Source organism: Stegodyphus dumicola, chromosome 3 (assembly GCF_044657685.1).
Source record: "Stegodyphus dumicola isolate Sdum_Otavi_A_Nest chromosome 3, ASM4465768v1".
In the NCBI taxonomy this organism is placed as follows: Eukaryota; Metazoa; Arthropoda; class Arachnida; order Araneae; family Eresidae; genus Stegodyphus; species Stegodyphus dumicola.
Genome location: NC_140770.1, coordinates 277,722,710 through 277,743,808, shown reverse-complemented (window position 1 = coordinate 277,743,808; position 21,099 = coordinate 277,722,710). Strand labels below are relative to the sequence as shown.

The window sequence follows — 21,099 nt, the reverse complement described above, 5'->3', positions numbered from 1 at the left end:
AAAAAGAAGTAGTACTTCGCCGTTCGAGGAGATTCGAATCCCGGACCAAACTGCCTGTGTTCAGAGACTTCACCACTCAGCCGCTGGTGGGTTTATGACCTAGGCATTCCTTCCCTTAGGCAGATATCTGTAGTGTGCTTTGCAATGTTTAAATAACCTAACTTAATTTAACCGCAAAAAACTTTTCTAAACGGTGAGAAGAAAATTATGTTTTATCCAACACATAGAATAAAAAAACAATAAAGAAGTATGATTTAAGAATGTTTATTCTTACGTTCTTTCATGCACACATCACAGCTGAAAAGCTAAAAGCAGCTTAAAAGAATTTTTAAAATTTTCTTTCATTCTTTCTGGGAAGCGAGTCTCAAAATTGTTTCAATGCAGATGTAACGATGAAAATAGTAATCATAAAATGCAAACAAGTAGAATAGACTAATGGCCGTTTTTATCACTACATTTCTTTTATAAAATAATGAGTAGTTTAAAGTGCATATGAAAACAAAATCCGTTTTGGATTTAACAATACACAATTTTGAAACTCACTTCTCAAGACATTGTTTCTTCTTTCCAAATCATAGAAGCAAAACTTGGAAAAAAAATCTATTAGCCAATTAGCAGTAATTAACATTAATTATTTCAATTCATTGAGTTTTAAACACCTCTCCGGCACCTCTGAGATCACATTGTAAGTTTAGGAAATTATTCCTTAATAGTATAACAACACTAAACCGTAGAAACATCTAAAATTCCATAATTACAAATTTCATCTACAAACCTTCACAATGATTTCTTTCATAGAAAATTATATGTATGTATATTTACTCACGTATGTATATATATCTTTGCAATTACAATCAATGAATCAAATTACAAAACTCATGAAATGTTGTATTATACAAAACGACAATAAAAATCATTCACTAGAAGGGGGAAGAAAGAACATAACAAACATGGAATGATAAAATACAGGTCAAGTAAAGAGTCGCACAAAATACATGCATTTACAGTGATAAGGAACTACAACTCCCTTAAATAGGTATTGAAATACTACAACAAAATAAAGCTTAAGACCATTCTTTTCCAATGAAATGATATCAATATTTTTCGCATTTTTACAGTCTGGGAAGATACAGATAGTAAGTACGCTGTAGGAAATGCTAGTAATTCCAACAACACGGATTAAAGAATAAAGCTTGTAGAAATATGGCGGAGTTACTATAGACACTTTTACATAGAGGAAATTAAAAAAAAAAATGGTAATAATCATTAGAAACTTGTCGGTCCTTTTCAATCCTCATTATAGCTTTTCTAGTACAACCACATCAGCAAACGCAGAACAGTTTTTTTTTTTTCATTGTTAGTTAAGCAGTTCGGTAATCTGCACTGTTCTTGCGCCAGCTCCCATCTTGGCAAGTTTCATCTGTGAAGCAAAAGGCAAGGTGTATATTTATATAACATTCTTCCACAAAAGTTCGGTAGAATGTTTGGCTTTTTTCTTTTATTTTTGTAAATACAGCATAGAATCAAAACATCGAGTTAGCAAAAAGTTGACTTTGAGAAATCGTGAAAGATTTCGTCGATTTTTCTTTACGTTTTGATGTCTCCAATCACACAAGAAAAATGTTTATCGCACTTTTGTTGACTTGAAAACGTTTTTTCTTTCTTATGATGAACACTACACAGGACTGCTTTTACCGATGCTACTTTTTGAGCCTTTGGGAGATTTGTTTTTAAAATTCTCGTCTATGATAAGGTCGACAGGTCTAGCATCCCTATTCCTGGAAGGAGAAAAGAAAATAAGTTTTAGCATTTCAAAAATTAACTTTATGTAACTACACACCAGGCTATAAAGAAAAAAATGAATGAAAAAAAAATTTATTTCAAGCTAATATTCTTAGTAATGATTTATCTTCGCGAATCTAAGGATCCGAACATAACGTTTTGCGGTAACAAACCTGAAGAATATCATGTGTAACTCATTCACTTTAATGAGCAGAATTTAAAAACATTCACTGGCGTAAGTGGTCATTCCATGTGCGAAATTTCGAGGGTATGCACTGTCATGTTATCCATGGGGCTGTGAATAATCCCATGGGTACTCAGAGATGCAGCAGCTCTTTAAAGGATGTTCTCGAGAATCATTTTCTCCACATCCTTTAAGTAGCTACTGGATTTAGGCACAGATAAATACATATTACCGAGTTCCCTGTTCATGCCTTTTGATGAATTTCAGATTGGCTTTGATTTTAGGTGATTATGTTTGAATTAAGAAGATACATTCGTGTCTTCTTCCATTTCATTGATTTTTTTTTATTGGGTGGGGGGAATATTCCACAATTTAATTTTCCTCTGTTTGCATTTATGCTATAAAATATAAGTTGTTATAATTCCTATTATTCATAAAGGACAAAATATGGAAAATAATAATTCAAAGGGACAAAATTTATATTGTGCATATTTTCTGGTTTTTTACTGGAACACAAAGTGATTAAGCAATTAAAACCTTCAAAAGACATGAAAAAGAAGAAGTAAGAGAAGTAATAATAAAAAACGTAGATAAATGTATTAGAAAAGAGCATGGCACAAACTCTTTTGAAACATTAAAAACTAGCAAAGTACAAAAACAAAAAGGCCAATTTTTGCAATACAAAAACTGCAGTTATGCCATTTAAGATTCAAAAATATCTGTAAGTTCGTTTTAATGAAGAACTTAAAAATTAATAGTATGAAAACAAATGAGGGAACTTAAGGTTTTATTTTCAATAGTTTCCAAAGATCTTTCCTGATCAAATGCTATTGGAATTGGACCACTATCCAAATACTGTAAGTAAAACACATTTTAATTTTCTTTAACTAATTCAGTTAAACATGCTTTAAATTCAGCTGCTGGAACAAGCATGAATGAGATGATCTGATGGAGCATTTACATAGTTATTGTAAAACAAAAGAAGCCTGTATTAATTTAGAAGTCAACAACAAAAATCAGAATTTATATTTACAAATTTTCACAGGACTAGTTTCGGTGGTTTTACCGAACCATCATCCTCAGCTGCCAAAGCGCAAATGAACCAGTTATTTAGCTTCTAGATTTTCAACTCTATTAGATAATAACATTTACACCATACGAAATTCAATAGTTTCTAAAAAAAAGTTTAAAGCATTTCTCCTATAAATTTACTCATGGTTTCTTTTGATGTAAAATCATTCCCAATGTTCCAGTGGAGGGTGTTGAAAGATGGCACGCATGTAATTAAGGTTGCAGAATAAATTATTAATTAGTACAGCCCATTTCTTTAAAATTGTATTATTTGTATACCAACGCCCGCATCGCAGGAACATGAGGTATTAGCCATGGGAAGTCCCATCCTGTCTGATACCTACATGCATTATTATGAATCAAAAGTACTATTTGAAACTTTCCGGTATGTTTCCGCTACGTGGGCGATACTTTTATCCTGTTTGACAGTAACAAAGATGATTTAAATAAAATTCTTTCAACAATGAATTCCATCGATCCTGCTACAGTTCATTTTTGAACTTTAAACATGCAATTCTCTTCCGTTTCTCGACGTTTTGCTCACATCCAACTCCAGTACTACGGTTAACTGTAAACCTTTATCAGTTTGCCTACCACCACACTTCAAATCATGTCATCTGACTAAACAAAAGTTAGCTTCATTTTATTCCTGTGTTTTCCTTGCACTTTAAGTTTGCTCCACCATACTGGCTCTTGATCAAGAACTAAATTATTTAAAAACAATAGCTTTTGACAGGGGCTTTTCATCCAACATTGTTAATCAAGCAGTTAAAAAAATTCTCATCTCAACACACCAAAAGGCACAGTCTTGTTTTAGGAGATTATAAGAATTCTGTTGTCTCCTTTCTTTCCGTTTATTTTCGTTTCCGTTTCCGTCGTGTCAATTTTATAGTTATAAAATTGCACGTATTTTACAGAAATTTAACTTTATTATTCTCGTATGAATTAAATTTCAAGTTCCATACTCAAGAATCCCATTCCGGATATGAATTTCTGGGATATTTACAGGATTCCTTGCCAGTGTGGTTTTAATTTACATTGTTCAAACTAAGACAGCCTTAATATTTCGCTTTAAGGAACATGAGGCATATGTTAGAAAAAAGGAAACACAGAAGTCTTCTGTTGCCCAGCATTGTTGATCCGAAAAATCACACTTTCAATTTTCCTGCAGCCAAAATGATTCCCAAAAAATCTTCCATTGATGGATTAGATTTTCTAGAGGCTTTTCACATTCAAAAAGAATTTTTTTCTGTTCTAGTTAACAACCATAATTCCTGTTCTATGTTTTAGTTCTTCTTGATCAATAGATGGCGCCAGTAGCTTAACCCTGGTCCAACCATTCTTATCTAATCACTATATCTCATGCCGTTCATTTGCGCTTTGGCAGCTGAGGATGATGGTTCAGTAAAGAGCTTTGCCTCCCCTCTTCATATATACAAACAAACTACAAAAAATGTGAAAATGCTTTATAGGAAATAAATTAAAACTATGATTATTTTTGAAAGAAGAAAAAACTTTGAATTCCAGCATTTCAAAATTAAATTAGTTTGTGTAATTCTTTTGTTAGCAATATCATTGATGGCATTATAGAGATCCAATTGCAATAGAACTCTAGTTGCTTTTATGTCGAGTGTATACAAAGATATCTCAAGTGCAGAATAAATATTTATAGCCTTAGATGACTTATTTAAAAAAACTGTCTTCACAACTAACAATAATGACAGCAGTTGTATTACAATATTCGGAATTTTGTTCTGGAGATTGTATTTTAGAACAAATTACAAATATTCAAAAGGATTGCCCTTCCATGTTCCTGTTTCGTTCTTCTAGACAATAATGGAATAAAATTCTAAAATACTTCTATCTTAAATAGGAATTCTTCCTTATGAATGCCGTCTGATTATAATTTACTTAATATTCGCCATTTTTATTCAAGAGTTTCAAACGAATAAAACAGGTGTAATAATACTGGTACACCTATTTGTTGAAATCTTGTGGCCATTTTGAATATTTTATCTAGAATTCTTCTCAATTTAATTCCAGATGGCAATTCAGAATCTGACTGTTCTTCACCTGCTTCGGTGATTCAGGTAAGTAAACCCTATAAAATAATATTTCAGTAAAAAAAAAAAATGCTTTCTCGAAAATTGTGCCGCCCTTTGCAAAGTGACCCTGTCTAGCTATACCACTCTGATAAGGTACTGTTACATTTACTTCACATTTTATGATTCTACCCCAAGGAAGGAGGTATTGCGATTTGGAAGGCATCACATAGGCACTCGTAACATTATACAGGTCATCCGCTGTTCGAAAAGACAGAAACCTTTGTAAGGATGCGACGGGATTAAGATGCTCACATCTTTATGAAGTTTTTGACTAGAAAAAAAAAAGCAACCTTCGTATGAGGTGCGAATGCGCCTTTTATGGCAGAGCACCCTTATGCAAATCTGATTTTAATTTGCTTTACTAATTAGTTAATTGAACAGTGGGTCTATGCAGAGTTATTCTTCATGCAAGTGTCTACACTTTTCTATATAGATACTGAAGATTCATTTCATCCTTTGTTTAGCACTTTACCGACCGATCGCCTATTAATAGGCTTTTTATCGCCAACGCCTACCGACCGATAGCCTATTAATCGGCCTTATACCACCAACGCCTACTGACCGATCGCTTATTAATCGACTTTTTTTCGCCAAAGCCTATCGACCGATAGCCTATTAATCGGCTTTTTTTCGCCAGCGCCTACCGAACGATAACCTACTAATTGCTTTTTTCTCGGGGGCTACCTAAAAATAGGCTATCAATCGGTAGCCAAGGCGATAAACAATTGCCATTTGCTATATCATCTACATTAGTATTGAGGTACCTTGCTCACTTGCGTTAAGTGCGTTGCTTCGTAAACTCCCATATTTTCACACCGAATTAAAAAATTTTACCGTTCACGATGAGCGAAAAAAATGATCCTGGAGATTTTTATTTAGACGAGTTATCAGATTGTTCTGACAGTATTTTAGGACAGGGAGAATCTGCAGAGGAGCGGCCGGTCGGACGTGCGTATGCTGTTGAACCGCTAGCGGTCGGTATCGTGTTAATAACTAACTAATAATTCAAATGAAAATCGCCCTTCCTAAGAACATCCGGCATAAAAATGCCAGCATGCTTATAAAAGTTGCTTTTCTCAAGTAAGAAACAGATCTTTATAAGAGTGCGGGCACATTTATGAGAGAATCACATGTGATCAGCACTATGGTAGGCCATCTCTGCTTTCCTAGAATGTTACCAGTACAACGGTGGTAACAGAACCGTTCCTAGGCCATTGGCTGCCTGCGTACTTTCCTACGATTGCTGCTCCCAAATTAAAAAAAAAAAAGCTCTGATTCATAAAATTTTTATTTCATACTCACTAAGTACTTACATACGACAAATCGTATAAAAAGCACTTACGTATGACAAGTACTTGCAGTGAATTTAAAGTTATCCCCTTTCGAAACCCGGGACTGTTTTTGTGCTCATCCTGTATTTTAAATTACGTTTCACAATTTTAAGATTGCACTGTAAACTAGACTTTTACGTATACTTATGCAACGTTATATAAGGTTTAAAATTCTGTTAACTTAATGAACATAAAGTACAAACATTGGCATTAATTATAAAAGGATAATTGAATATAAAAATGAATAACACATTAATACAAAAAAGTCACTGCAAAAGATTAAAACATGCAAAACAAAAGGTGCAAAGTGTTAAGAGAGTTTCACAGAGTTTGCCACAAGACACAAAACGGGAAATTACAAGACAAAACTTTGAAAGAAAGCTGACATCTTTGCGTTTTCAACATCACTGGACGTACGAACGGAAAGACACTACATTTGAATCATGAAATTGATTAGTACCCAAAAAGGCCGAGATATTTTCAGCATTCATCTTCTCATTGGTAGCATGGGTGCCTCCTCGAAAGGATTCTGTGTGCGCTGAGACTTGTCATCATTACGCAGTTTTCCTTTACTAAAATTGGAACATGTAAAGAATGAAGGTCTATGTCGATACGAAATAAAAGCAAAGCCTGGTTCATAACTTTCCAAGATAATCTAAATAACTCTTGGCGAAACATGCAGTTGAAGCTAACTTAAATATTTCCGTAAATATCTGACAAAAAAAATCATGGTGTTTTTCGTCTACGAAGAAAAATACACGACTTTAGTAACATCTGTATTATTAGCTCAAACAAAGAACACCATGCGCTATGAACCTTGAGCACAGGTACAAGAACACAATTTTGTAACTCTTATACCCACACATGACCACCTCTTCGTTAATAAAACCCCTTTCAATAATGATGAAATTCTGTAATAACATACAGATTACAATTGTCTATATGCATTCATTTAATAATTACAATTTTTTAGTCATAAATACTTTATTAAGTAACAATGTGCATATCATTTTAACTTTCAGCCAGAGAGAACCATTACGAGCCCACATTGCAAGAGAAAGAAACAAGGTCAATTATTTTGAAATCTCAAAGGTGTAACAAAAACTTTTTGGGTAACTTCGAGTGTCTCACTCATTATGCATATCGCAGAGTAGCCCAAACAATGTAATGAAAATAGCTTTATAAAATTTTAATACGTGAAAATATTGCAGGAAAGTTGGTATTAAAATCCTCAACAGAATTGGCATTATGAGCATAATGTTATTGTACCATTTCAATGCAGACATACCATAAAGTTTATCTCAGAATGTTGAATGCTGTCACAAGTAATCCAGAATGTTTTGAAACTGGAATTCAAAGCGTAAAATATTCAAGTAACTGAGGAAATATTACATTCAGTTCAGGTTTCATGTATTTCGAATTCCACGACATGTTACACTAATTGAATGTTTTCAGATTTGGATTCATGCATGGTAAAGTTCCTCGTAACCAGTACCTCATTAACTGTCAATATCAAAATAACGGCACTTTTGAAATCTAAATTTAAACCCGAAATTTAGATCTATGAAATAATAATAATTAAAAAAAAATACGGACTAACAATCTGAAGACTTAGATGTGGAAAACATTTGTGTTAGGGTTTTGCCGCCCAACTTAACAATCCTTATCCAATCTAGTATTCGATCTTAATGCATCGATGCGACTTTCAGAAACAATACACTTTGAAAAACGACATGTTTACATTTGTTCTTCCCTAGAAAACTATAATGCTGTTGGTGTAAACTGTAGTCAATTGACCCTGGCAATCTCATAAGCAGACAGATATTAATGTCATCCCATTATGAAATTTATAACTTTCAAATAATGGTAGATAGGAAAATTTTAAATTGTTTAATTTTATTTTTTAAATATAAAAATTATGTGTATATATTCCAATTTATATAACCTACACAGTTTCTAATATTATTTATTTAATACTGGCCAACAGTTTGAAAATTAGGTCCCAAGGATTTTATTAGTAATGTAAATTCCGTTATTCTGAAAAATCTCTAAATTGGAAACGGTGAGATTCCGTTAGCAGAGATCCTACTCTAGACAGAGTTGAAAACAAATTCATTCAGGTGGGTTTTGAGGTCAACTTGGTGGGACCACCACCTAACCCTGATAATTCTTTGGACTTCGTTTGTAAAGATAATGAGCAAACGCAGTAAAACTGAGAAAGAACAATAACTTTCCTCTAGGTATATGATTAGAGTATTGTAAAATTATCCCAAACCTTAAGGGCCCCCTCACCTTCAAAATGTTAAATGCCAAAAAGGGTGGACATGCTAAACCACATCTTGCATGTTCCACTGAAGAATTCAATAACTTTTATGCGACATTCTCTACACTGAACAATAACAAGCCATTCTTTATGGTGGACACTTGTAATGTACCAGTTTATTGACACTACTAAATGAAATCTTTTGCAGTCTTTTTGATACCAAAACCGAAAAAATGGAAGAAACAGTCATCATGCACAAAATAGTGGACAGCCGTCCATTTTCATGCAGACAAAGACCAGTTGCCAACGATAGACTGTCTAGATTAATTGTTACTTCTGTAGGTGGTCATTTTTCTATAGGTGAGATCTTATGACGTCATATATGGGCATTTTGCAGGCTAGTAAAAATTTTTGTATCATGTGAAGTATAATCATGTGAACCAAAATGGCTGAGAATTTAACAAATCATTGCCGTGTGACGTTCCACGTTTTTTGAATTAATGAACGAGAACAGAAGTGCACAAATAAATGCATGGAGAAGTAGTATTAGATCGGAATAGTATCCCTTGGCTTTGTATGCAGTTAAAATCTGATGGCGCGATTGATTCTGTTAAATGTGAAGTTATTGTGAAACTTAATAACTGAACCATCTTTTATTTTACATCTTTGAAAGAAGCATTAATGACTTTTAAAGATTATACAGCTTTGAAACTGAATGGAAAGTTGAGGTCCATGTGCACTTTAAAAAAAACCTTAATTGGTAATATTTGCTGAATAAGCTCTTTTATATTAGCCAAAGACTCATTATATGAAATCTCAGAAAAGAAATCATTGACTGACTGAGGTCTATAAAATAATGTGCTCAGAATATCAAATAAAGAAAAACTTCAAGCTCGAGTGTTTGCACAACTGCTACTGTTTTATCAAACCAGTTTAACTGAAGTTATAAAACTTAACAAAAGCTCATTCTGCTTCTGCTAGCTAGATCGTTAGTTTGGTGCTATCGAAACATTGTCGGTCGAGGTAAAATTAGGATAATGTTTCACGTGTACTGTTTTATGCAAATGCAACATTCTCATTCTCAGTACGTTTTGAGACTTATCAAAAAGGTAACTCTACAGAAAATAAAGAAAATTAGGAACTGAAAGGTCTAACCATATCTTTAAACTAAACAATCTACTTGTTTGGCAATACTATTAAGGCTAAACAATCATCTAAAGAAGTTTTAAAATAATTCTTACTCAAAAGCAGGATTATCCACCTCAGTTTGTGGCTTTTCTTCATAATTGGATAGTTTGCTACAAGAAGGCAGAATGAAACATATATATAGGTGCACAAAGAGATGTGAAATGCGGGTGACAAAAATATATGAAAAATAGAAATATAAGCCATACAAAGAAAGTGAAATCTGAAAGAACACAGAACAACACACAGAAGAAAGCGCGAAATATATTTTTATTTGAAAATGAAACATATTATGTAAACTTCTTGCATTTATATTTTTCTTTTATTATCATTAGTATGTTAATGTATAGTTAAATACTTGAAAGTTTAAGTTTAATAAGTAAGCAGGTAGCGTGATAAGAGCGAATATATCAATGAGCATGTTGCTTTTGTATTACAGAAAGAACGCTATTTCGCAAAGTTTTATATTTTAACAGGCATAATAAATATATTGATGTATTCAAATTCTAAACGTCTTTTTGATGAGCTTGTTTTTATTAAATTTATGGATTTAATTTTTCCACTTTATATCAAAATTTGAATGAATATTTGAACCAAGAAAGCTTTTTACTTGCTTTTTGTGTGCTTTGATTTAGAATAGAAATGAATTTATAACTAGTATATAAATGAAAGTTTTTGAAAATTTAAGAACACAAACTAGCAATTGTTAAAGCAAATGCATACGTTGTAACATTTAAGTTAAAATTTAAGTAATTTGAAATTAATATCAGATTTTGCTCTATTACAATTTACTCACATCACAATTTTACTGAAGACCCTACAAAATGTAAAAATGTGCTCATAAACGAATTATTATTATTAGCATCCTATATACCTTTTATTATTTTAACATTACAGTGCGAGAGAATTAAACTTTTGGAAAAATTGAAGTATATTAACATTTTTAAGTTTGATATATACTATGTGACTACCTAAAATGTAATCATTTTTAATTCGGAAGTTTTTTTCTTCTTTTTTTAAGTCTTTCTGTCCCTTACGTCATATTTAAAATTAGCAATACAATAAATTTAGACAACATATCCAAAGGAATAATATAAGCATGCATGCGTTAAATATAGCAAACATTTAGAAGCACAGCAAGCACAGACAAAACAGGGAACATGAGTTATTGAGTTCATATTATGTAATACAGTCGAACCTCGAGATACGAACCACTTCTATGTACAAGAAATTCGAGATATGAAGAAAGCATGAGCAAAAACTCCGTCTCTTAATGCGAGCATTGACTCGAGTAACGAGCCACTCTGTTGGTATGCGTGGTGGGTTTCCCGATCCGGCTCGAATCGGGGGATCCCCTTGTCAGATCACTCAGTGTCTTTGATCTACGTGTTTGCGTTTGTGAGTTAATTGTTTTTTTTACTTTTAATGTGAAACGAATTATTTCACGATGCCTCCCAAGAAGATTGTTGCCTCAGATAGTGTTGCAAAGAAAAATACGGAAGCTTTGGCCGTTGAAATTAAGAAAGAAATCATAGATCAACATAAGCGTGGTGTGACGGAACTGGGCGCCACTATTCTGAAGAAGAAATTAAGAAGCTTAATGTAGCCAAAGGAATTACCGTTACATCCAAGCACCGTCCAAAACTCCTAGAAGATGCTGAGAAGCTGTTGTTGGTGTGGATTATAACGAGAAGCAGTTAAAAGGCGATTCGGTGTCGGAAGCCATCATTTGCGGTAAGGCTAATAATCTGTACTTGGACCTTTTCCGAAAACCACCAGGTACGTCGACTGAAGATGAGATGGCAATGAGATTTTTGGGGTTGCGGAACGGATTAACTGGATTTGCATCGCTTTCAATGGGGAAGTTTGTTTCTAGACACGAGAAATTAGCTATATGAGCTCAATGCTGGCACATATTAAACTCATATCTCGAGGTTCTACTGTACCATATTTTCTTGGGTATTTCCATTTCCTTTTTTTGAACTAATTTTATCCTTCGAAAATCGAGAATAGAAAATTATGCGAGTACGAGTAATTTAATTTCCGAAAAGCACAATTACAGCAAGAACATAAGAGGAAAATCTACTCGTAACTGTCACAATATCATTTCTATTAAAAGAAACCTACAGTCCAAGAAGATTATATATCGGCTGATGCACAGTGCAACGTGTCTGGCTCAGTTATCTTGTAAAGCCCTAGAACAACCTCACATGAACCAGTCTTGACGGCAGTTCCTATCATAACAGCGGCATCCGAAGAACCAAAAAAAAAACCCGGATTTAGACAGATCAAACGCATCGGCAGTAGATAAGGCTACAAAGAGTTGAAACGTAAATAACAGAGATAAGGTAAAATCACTTGTTTGGGAACTTTCTGAAATGTGAGAATATCTGCCGTGTCCGGTAGTTTAATGCAGAACAAGCTCAAAATATGTTTCAAATAATAAATGCAAAGAAAAATTAAATGGATGAAATGCTATTATAAAAATGCAAATACAAATAATCAGGGAAATGTAATTTACCAATAAAACAGCCAACTCTATTAAATTAATGTTTAAAACTATTATTTGCCATACAGTAAAAAAGTTTAGCTTCAACTGCATTTTCGCCCCAAGCAGAATGTTAAAAATTACAAATTTCATAATCAAGTACAATAAAGCCTTTTTATACTGAGGAGACACAGAAGTTTGTTTCAGAATTTAAGAATGATTTTCATAGTCTAAGAACGAAAAAAGGAACTACACTTTATTACACACATTTTTGAGGTATATATCAAAGTATGAGTTATACGTAATATCTTATCGTTACGTTATTGAGTTATACATAATATCTTCAGAGACTATGTACCCATTTTCTATGTCATAAATTACATAATAAGTGTGTTTCGAAGCAACTGATTGAAACAGTTTGGTGACTTCAGTTACTTAGGAAGCAGATAAAGTGGAAAACATGCTTTCGGGAAGAAATTTTGAAAAGTTGTGTTAGTTATATTTACATTATACGCCAATAAAACTCATAGTCAGTCTTTTCTGCTAGGAGTTGAGACAAAATTGCGAGAATTGAAAAATCTTATTCATTGGATTGGTATCGTTAGTAATTATTAATTCAATGCATTCAAGGCTATTTGTCTAAAGAGAATAATCAGAGGATTTCTCAAAAATAACTTAATTTCAATTAAATTTATGATATTTTGAAATAAATACATGCAGCATACGCTACTAGAATATAATGCCACATGTTCAAATACTTGCTATTGTACTTTTACATGTCCATCATATATTGTCCTGAAATTCTACTTCTAACTGAACTTGAAGAAGCATATCCACAGGAGTTATTCATACAATTGCTTTTTTTTAAAGCCCAGGTATACAAAAAACTGAATTTTCAAGGTCAGTAAACAGACAAGGTTATGCTATTTCGAGACCAAATCTTTCTCTTTTCGATGCTCGAGATAGTGATGTATCTTGCCTATTTACTCAGAGACTTTACTCACAAAAGTGGTAGAAACCTTGCTTTGGAGTCTACATCGACGTCACCATGCTGGTTGACTTAGTTGAGAAAAGATAGCCTCTACATTTTTGGTGATACACAAGTTGAGTCTTTCATACTGTTTCAAATCATAAAATCCATCAGAGCAATCAGGTCCAAGTAACACCCAAGCAATGGAAACATTCCTACTTAATAGTTTTTCTGGGAACGCGTTGTTGACATAGTCTACAGAATGTGGCTGTGCTGTATTCTGTGTGAAAAACCATAGACTTTTCGCCTGTTACTGGAAGAATTTCTCCATTTTTTTAATTCATGTCCATAACATCCAAAAATATCCCTAGTTCATAACTTCACACACATAAAATTCTGTATCATAAAAAAACTTTCTAGAAGTAGCTCTCACGTTCCTTTGCCAAACAAGTTTATTAACTGTTCGCAAAATGTTTCTTTTTGGGTTATCGGTAGGTAGGATGAGATAAACAAGATGCATTTTCTAATACTGTTCCAATTTTTTGCACAACATTGTTTCATGTTTCCTGCATATAATATTCGCTAGTCTGGTAATTGTCCTTTAGCCATTTTAGCATTTATGCCATATTTTTTATTGTATTACTACCATATTCTATTATTCCAATGATCTCTTCGATTATCCTCACAATACTTCTGAATAAAATTCTTTTAGGCAATAATCCGCATTGTGCTTTCTCTTGCAAGGATATCAGTACCGTAGCACGATGCAGCTGTGCAAGCCTTTTTTTAGTTTAAAATACAATTTCCTGTTGGCTAATGTTTTAACTATTACTTCATGAATTTTGTTACTTCATGAATGCGTTCAAAATGTTATGAGCTGCGTTATGATTATGCACTGCATGATTGTGAAGTAAAAATGCTTTTTATTAGTCAGAAATCTCCGAATTTTTATCGTTTGGATATACACAAATTTTGAAAGAAAGATAGTAAGTACCCTTTACTGAAGTTCAAAGAATCTGTGCATTTTTTACTTCATGCTCAATTTATGAATTTTGATGTATAAAGAATTTACAGAAAATTTTATATTTATGAGCTAGCTGCATTATGAATATACACTTTTTAAGTGTTTAAATACTCCCTTGACATAGCGAGTTATTCAGGATATAGAATTTAATAATAGTATTGTGTGTGTCATGTGAGAAAGAATTCACTCGTAATGTAAATATACATCAACTATGTATATACTTCTATTTCCCTTAACTTCTTTACATAATCAGTGGTACCTTGACATAAGGCATTAATCCAATCCAGATCCTTGGAATTTTCCAATTAGAAATAAAGGGAAAATAATTACACTAATAAGGTATTTTATAACAATGAATGTTCTTATGCTATTACTATTATTATAAATACAAATTCGGTGGATAAAATACATACTGTACACTCCGGGGGGAGGGAGAATGGGACAGTTCTGTATCTCCCGTTCTACTGGGCCGATTGACGAAATTTAGACTGCGTTTTTCATGTCTCAAAAGCGCGACTTAGGATATATATATATATATATATATATATATATATATATTAGATTTATACAGAGAATTATTCTAACATATGTATTATGACACAAAAGCGGACTTTTCTTAAATAACTTATAATTTTTTCTCATATTTTAATTCTACGACTCAATCTATAAATATTAAAGTTTGTAATTTTTGGTGAGAATTTTAAAAATTTATCTTGGCGAATTTTTTTCAGTTTGCGCCAAGAATAATTCACTTGGCGGAATTCTTAATTAATGGTAACCTACTTTAACTTTTTTTTTTTAATTGATGTACAAGAGGAAGAAAGGTCCATCGTTCATTCTTCGAAATAATTTAAAAATTGCGTAAACCACATTTTCGTTATTATCGCTTATATTAAATACGCCAAATTTCAAAACCCGCCAAAATGTAAATTCACGTATATCTTAGGAAACCTTGAATGAATATTTTTACAGGTAGGCTTCAAATACATCTAGTTTAAGATGTTAAAAATTTTATTAATTATAATACAAAAAGTTTTCGAAAAATTTATAAAAAATATTAAAAAATATAAATTTTTAAAATAAATAATAATTACATTTGGATTAAGCCTAAATTTCGAATTCTGGAAAAAGGAATCAAGTAAGTTTAATTAAAAAAAAAAAAAGATTACTAAATATATATCAAATTTAATTAACATGGAGGAGCTAAAGTTTTGAGGGATAATTTTTAAAAAAGTACTCGTGCGATGTTTACAAAACTTGGCAGTTCAGCATAATTTGAGTCGTACAATCAAAATACGGAAAAAAAATTGGCATATCATTTCAGAAAAAGTCCGATTTTGAGTCAAAATATCTATATTAGAATGATGCTATATATAAATATAATACATATCCCAAGTCGCGCTTTTGAGACATGAAAAACGCAAGTTGAATTTCGTATATCGCCCCCCGTACAACGGGAGATATGTTTTTCCTTTTTTTTTCGCACTGTACATAAATGAAACACTAAATATGATACTGTACATAAAATTTTTCTGCTGTGAAAATCAAAGGCAATGTTTCAACGTAATGTCTCTGATCTTTATTTGGTAATTGATTTCAGTCCCTTCACGACGTTGCCCATTTTAAGAGAGTCTTTGTTTTCCACGCATAGACACCATCGTATTATAATATGCAATAACCAAGTCCCAGGTAGGCATACATTCTTCATAATTCTGAACAATCTCTTTTTTCACTTTCATGGTTATCCTAAGAACATTATTCATTGCTTGATTCTTATCGTTAACTTTCCTAAAACTCATTTTTCAAATTAAACGGTGCACTCATGGGCAGTCGTAGCGTTGTTTTGAAAGAGGTAAACAAGCATAGGGCGTGCAGTTGTGACTCATTCCAAACGAATGTCGAAATCAAATAAAACGTTTTGCATAGAGAACAGGATGTATACCAAATTGGACGTATTTCGAAACCGGTGGATATCGAGGTACCACAGTGTATCCACTTAATTTTGTCACTGAGAAAATTTCAAACATTACCTTCCTCACAGAAATTAATGTTAGTAACAGATAAAATACATTTGTAATCATTTTGAAATTTCAAACACTGATAGCATTTTCAAAGTTAGAAAATCTCCAAAGTAATTAGTGTTATTAGCTTGGTAAAGGGAGTTAAGTGTTATAAATGAAAAGTAAAGTTTATTCTGTTAATGGAGGTTAGTAGTGCTGTGATAATAGCTATTCTACTTAAGCTGAATCAACATGCTATGAAAATCAGCATCCCGACATGCAGGTCCCTCTAATCGTGCTAGGTAATCATGCACGCTATATGGTATATTTCTTACTCTGGTGGTGGCAGCTGATCTGGAGAAGACGGAGATTTTAATTCCTGTTTTATCTTGCCGTTGTTTGCGCTGGCAACTTCCTTAACACTGTCAAGAATTAAAACAATTCTGATAAAATGATATATCACTTTATTATTTGAAAGAACAAAAGTATTTAAAAGTAACCATTGCTAAACATACAAACTAAAGTTGAACAAGAATTAATAGTTATTGTAGTAAAATGCAAATCTAGAATTATATAAAATTTAGATTTTTTTTTGGCATTACAAATAAATCAAACACTCAAAGTGCATTTTCCATTTGTCCACTTCAATAGTTTTTTACAATGAGTCGAATAGTTTTTAAAGAATATCATAAAAGGCCTAAATGAAGTCTCACCAAGCTCTGCCATCTTCTAATTTCCCTTGCTCTTTTTCTGGTGATCGTCCACATGTGCGGTAACGCAACAGATACAGAAGACCACAGTGGAATCGGAAGAAGCACGTGACATCCAGTATAACCAAGATGATGAAGAGGGCCACTAGAACAATGGCAATGATCACTGGTAATGAGATGCCTTCTTTGTCCATCACGCTCGTTTGACCATCGTTAGTTTCGCCTAGATGATAAAAAAGAAAAAGGTACTAATGAGCAATTCCACAACCATAATACAATTAGAATCGTTTTCACTTTCTTAGGTTATGCTCTTATAAACTGCCCCTTTTCATCTGTTTAATAAAAGCCTTTTCTTCTTTGAATGAGGGCTTTGAGAAAAAAAAAAGTGTATATTATGTGTAAGAATACAGTGGGTTGTACTGTAACATGTTGTTGTAACATTCCTTTCAGTTTGCATGAAACGTTAGAACACCGAAATACAGAACATGTAGAAGTCAATGCCTGTGGCAAGATACAGCTATTATGGAGTCAAACAGATTTTTAGATGGTGGTTACGGGAATTGCAGTTCATGCACCTACAGTTTTATGACAGAACACATCTGACATACCAAGCTGGCAGGTTTTGTCATGAAAGTCTCTCTGCACCTACAAAGCAGACATTCTAAATTGGTGGGAGATATGGAGCATGTGCTGGTCAAAGTAAAACATCCCGTTTATTGAGGAAATAGGACAGTGCAGGCAGCATACAGTCTATGGACATAGGACAGCACAGACTATTGTAACATAGTCACCTATCACATCAGTTAAACGAATATAGATCTTCACAAGCGCCATCTGTCGGCAAATATTGCTATTAATAATTCCGCAGTGTATAAACACCAACGGCAATTGACATTAATTACCAAATATAGATGGCGCCATGAGACCTTCAGACCTCACAACTAAGCGGATTAATCAAACCTCGTCTACGACATCGCTGCAGGTTTAACATCTGCATCCATGCTGAATAACTGTTATAAGAATTAGAAATGACTCGGTTACGAGATGAAATGAAAAATGAATCACTTCTTAGCAGATATTCATAACTAAATCGTGCACTTCCGAAATGCAAACAGGAAATTGTTTAATGAGAAACAAATTTCAGTCATAAAAAACGTACCTTCTCCGGTTCGGAAAACGATTGTCTCAGGAAGACTGTTTCCAATCTTATTAGTTGCCCTAATTTCAACTTTGTAGTGTGTGTCTGCTGAGAGTCCTGCGAGTTCTATAGATGGACTTTTATCCCAGTTGCGAACTATCTTTTCCACAGCATCGCCTTTTTTAACAAAGCCTTTAATTGTTCTTTCGACCTGAAATAAGAAACACAAGAGAAATAAGTCAATGTTGAGAGAAAAAAAGACCCTGCGGTTTACCAAGCGCATTTTTTATTTCTAATTTAAAATATCATTGTATTAATTTATAGCATTTCATCTGATTTCAATAATTACAACAAATAAAATTCTCAAAAATTTACTGTTGACGAATAGTCTAATTTCCAACACATAAGTATACCCAGCCGATTTTGCAAGCTCCTACAACTATTCATGGTATTGAGGGAAAGCCGGGTATATAAGAAGCTATTTTGGCCCAGTCAAAGATTTCAAAAGTAACTTATTTTCAAAATGGGTAGAATGAAACCTCAGTTCACGAATTTAATTCTTCCTGGAGGGTGTTAACCTAAATGTTCGTAAACTAAAACAATATTCTCCACAGTAATTAATCTAAGTAATTAATTAATCTATTAAGTAGATTAATTCTTTCCTGGATCACAGACAGAAGCAGACTAGAACTTTTAAAGTACTAAGTGCGTAAAAGATTTTGATGCCCCTCATATATTTCTACCAAGCCTTCAGTCTCGATCTTGCTTGTTTAAATTTCTTGCTCTACATTCCATGGTAAAATAGGCACCAGGACATTTTCGTGGGACTCCTTTTTCTTCATGCTCTAAGCACGCGCTTATTTTGTTCGATAGTTAATTCAGTTCTCATGGCAGATAATTGTTTTAAAAGCTTATGACAATACTACGGGCATTACAATACTCCAAATCATAAACAAACATAAATGGTCGTTACCATAAAAGGAAATCATTAAATATAAAAAAGATAATGTTAAATGGATAAAACAGACGAAAGCGTTCTTTCTCGCATACTTAATTGTTGATTTGGAATAGTTTCTCAAGTTCTCTGACGAAGTTTATTTGAATATGGCAAATAACACGAGGGCTGTCAGCTTAAAGGAAAGGACGTTTTCATGGAGGACTTTCTAAGAAAAACCGGCTCGTATTTACGTTACACGTGGGAAAACCTCAAGTATCTTCATAATCACAATCATATTTCTTGCTCTTAAAAACTGCTAAATGTCCACTCGGCTAATGAACAAATACCAACCTTTAGTCTTTAGAAGTACACGGTAAATACAAGGGTTATTGAAAGCAGTGATGAAAAAGAGTGACATATACTATATCCAAAATCAATGTTTTTATTATATTGTGGTTTACATAACTAGAAAAGATAATTCAAAAAGTTTCTTTCACTGGGAAGACTAGCATACAGCGGATTTCAGATCTTTAGCTTTCTTTCTGTGAGGTTTTGTGAAGATAAGTGTGCATCGAACACGTGTGGCCGATGTTGCAGATTTTTTTGTTCTCGAATGTAGAGGCGGTAACTCTCTCTTCACCACGGACACTTTTGAAAGAGTGACAGAGTATCACCCGATTTTGTTCATGAATATCATGGTTGGTAAAAAGAATTTAGCAAAATACATAATTTTTTTTAACACTGCTCTATCTTGAATAACGGGGAAAATGGAATAAGCACATTTCTTTCAGGTATTTTCTTTCAATATGATGCGTTTTTTTCGCCGGTTGCATAATGGCAGACTGCACATTGATCCGTGTTAAAGGGTGTTCCTTACTGCACATGCTCACTGGCAACTAAACCTTTCACAAGTTTGTTCAAACCAATTGCGGTTGACTGATGGTAAACAATTTAATTTAAATTAACTTGCGGAAATTTGTTTTACCCGTTTTTTATAGCAGGCCTGTCCAACCAAAATGCCTTAGCGAAGGAATTAGACGACAAGATTTAGCAAGCCGCTGAAATAAAATGGCTTTTGGAAATCTGTTTTATTCTGGCAGGATATGCATATGTACACACACACATATACATATAAACAATATGAATATTTATAATTACATTTAAGATAATAATAGTTATAATATTAATAGTATTTGAATTTTCACTTATTACAAATATTTAAACGAAATAAAATATTTTGATAAGAATTTATTGAAAAAATTCAAATATTTTCAAATATTCTTCAATATACGTCTTTGTTATAAATTAAAAGTTTTTTCACTTCCTTGCACAAAGTAGAAAGTATTGTAATCGCGAAAAATTTCGGGTATCATATTTCAACGAAAATATCTATTTTGACCGCTATCGAATGGAATTTAACTATGTTTTTACATGACATCTGTACGTAAGGACAGAATAAAGGACTCTTTCCCCCCAAAAAAAAAATTATAAAACTGATTTAAAATGAATTCTGAAGAGAAATTTTCGCGGCGTCTGTGCGTACGTACGTACGTGCAAATTTATCTCACATAATTCAAAAACGAGTAGCCTCAGAACGTTGAAATTTTGTATATAGGATTGCTATAACATGTACATGTGCACCTCCTATTTTGGTTGCAATTGGCCTCACCAAAATTATATAAATATATTTATATATATATCCACTCTGTTACCTGGCTGAGTGATCTCAGTTTCTTTACTCTTGTATGTTTGTAAATTGTACATTTTTTGCTTTAAAAATGATTGAATTATGTTGTTCTTATCTTTCGGTTAAGGTTTCTATGCCTTTAGTAAATCTGTATGCAATATTTTTAGAATTATCAACAATTTTAAAGTTGTTTAAGTGCCGCTAAGCCTAATAATTTTTTTGAT

The 21,099-nt window shown here is 32.9% G+C and overlaps 1 protein-coding gene across 6 annotated transcripts in view; it reads right to left on the bottom strand.

Annotated features, from left to right (window-relative positions):
* Nucleotides 1-248: 248 nt before the first annotated feature.
* Nucleotides 249-21,099, bottom strand: part of LOC118195103 (fasciclin-2-like) — a 292,303-nt gene continuing 271,452 nt past the window's right edge. For 2 of the 6 annotated variants that reach the window (XM_085814201.1, XM_085814202.1), the window contains 5 exons: nt 18,273-18,462; nt 17,117-17,336; nt 16,739-16,825; nt 9,978-10,034; nt 249-1,778 (listed from right to left, as the gene is read on the bottom strand). In XM_085814201.1, coding sequence (XP_085670327.1) covers nt 1,676-1,778; nt 9,978-10,034; nt 16,739-16,825; nt 17,117-17,336; nt 18,273-18,462 — 657 coding nt within the window. In that variant the 3' untranslated portion in view covers nt 249-1,675. Of the gene's footprint in view, nt 1,779-6,933; nt 7,046-9,977; nt 10,035-16,738; nt 16,826-17,116; nt 17,337-18,272; nt 18,463-21,099 lie in introns of all 6 variants that reach the window. The other 4 variants (XM_085814204.1, XM_085814203.1, XM_085814206.1 and 1 more) reach the window with 4 other exon arrangements.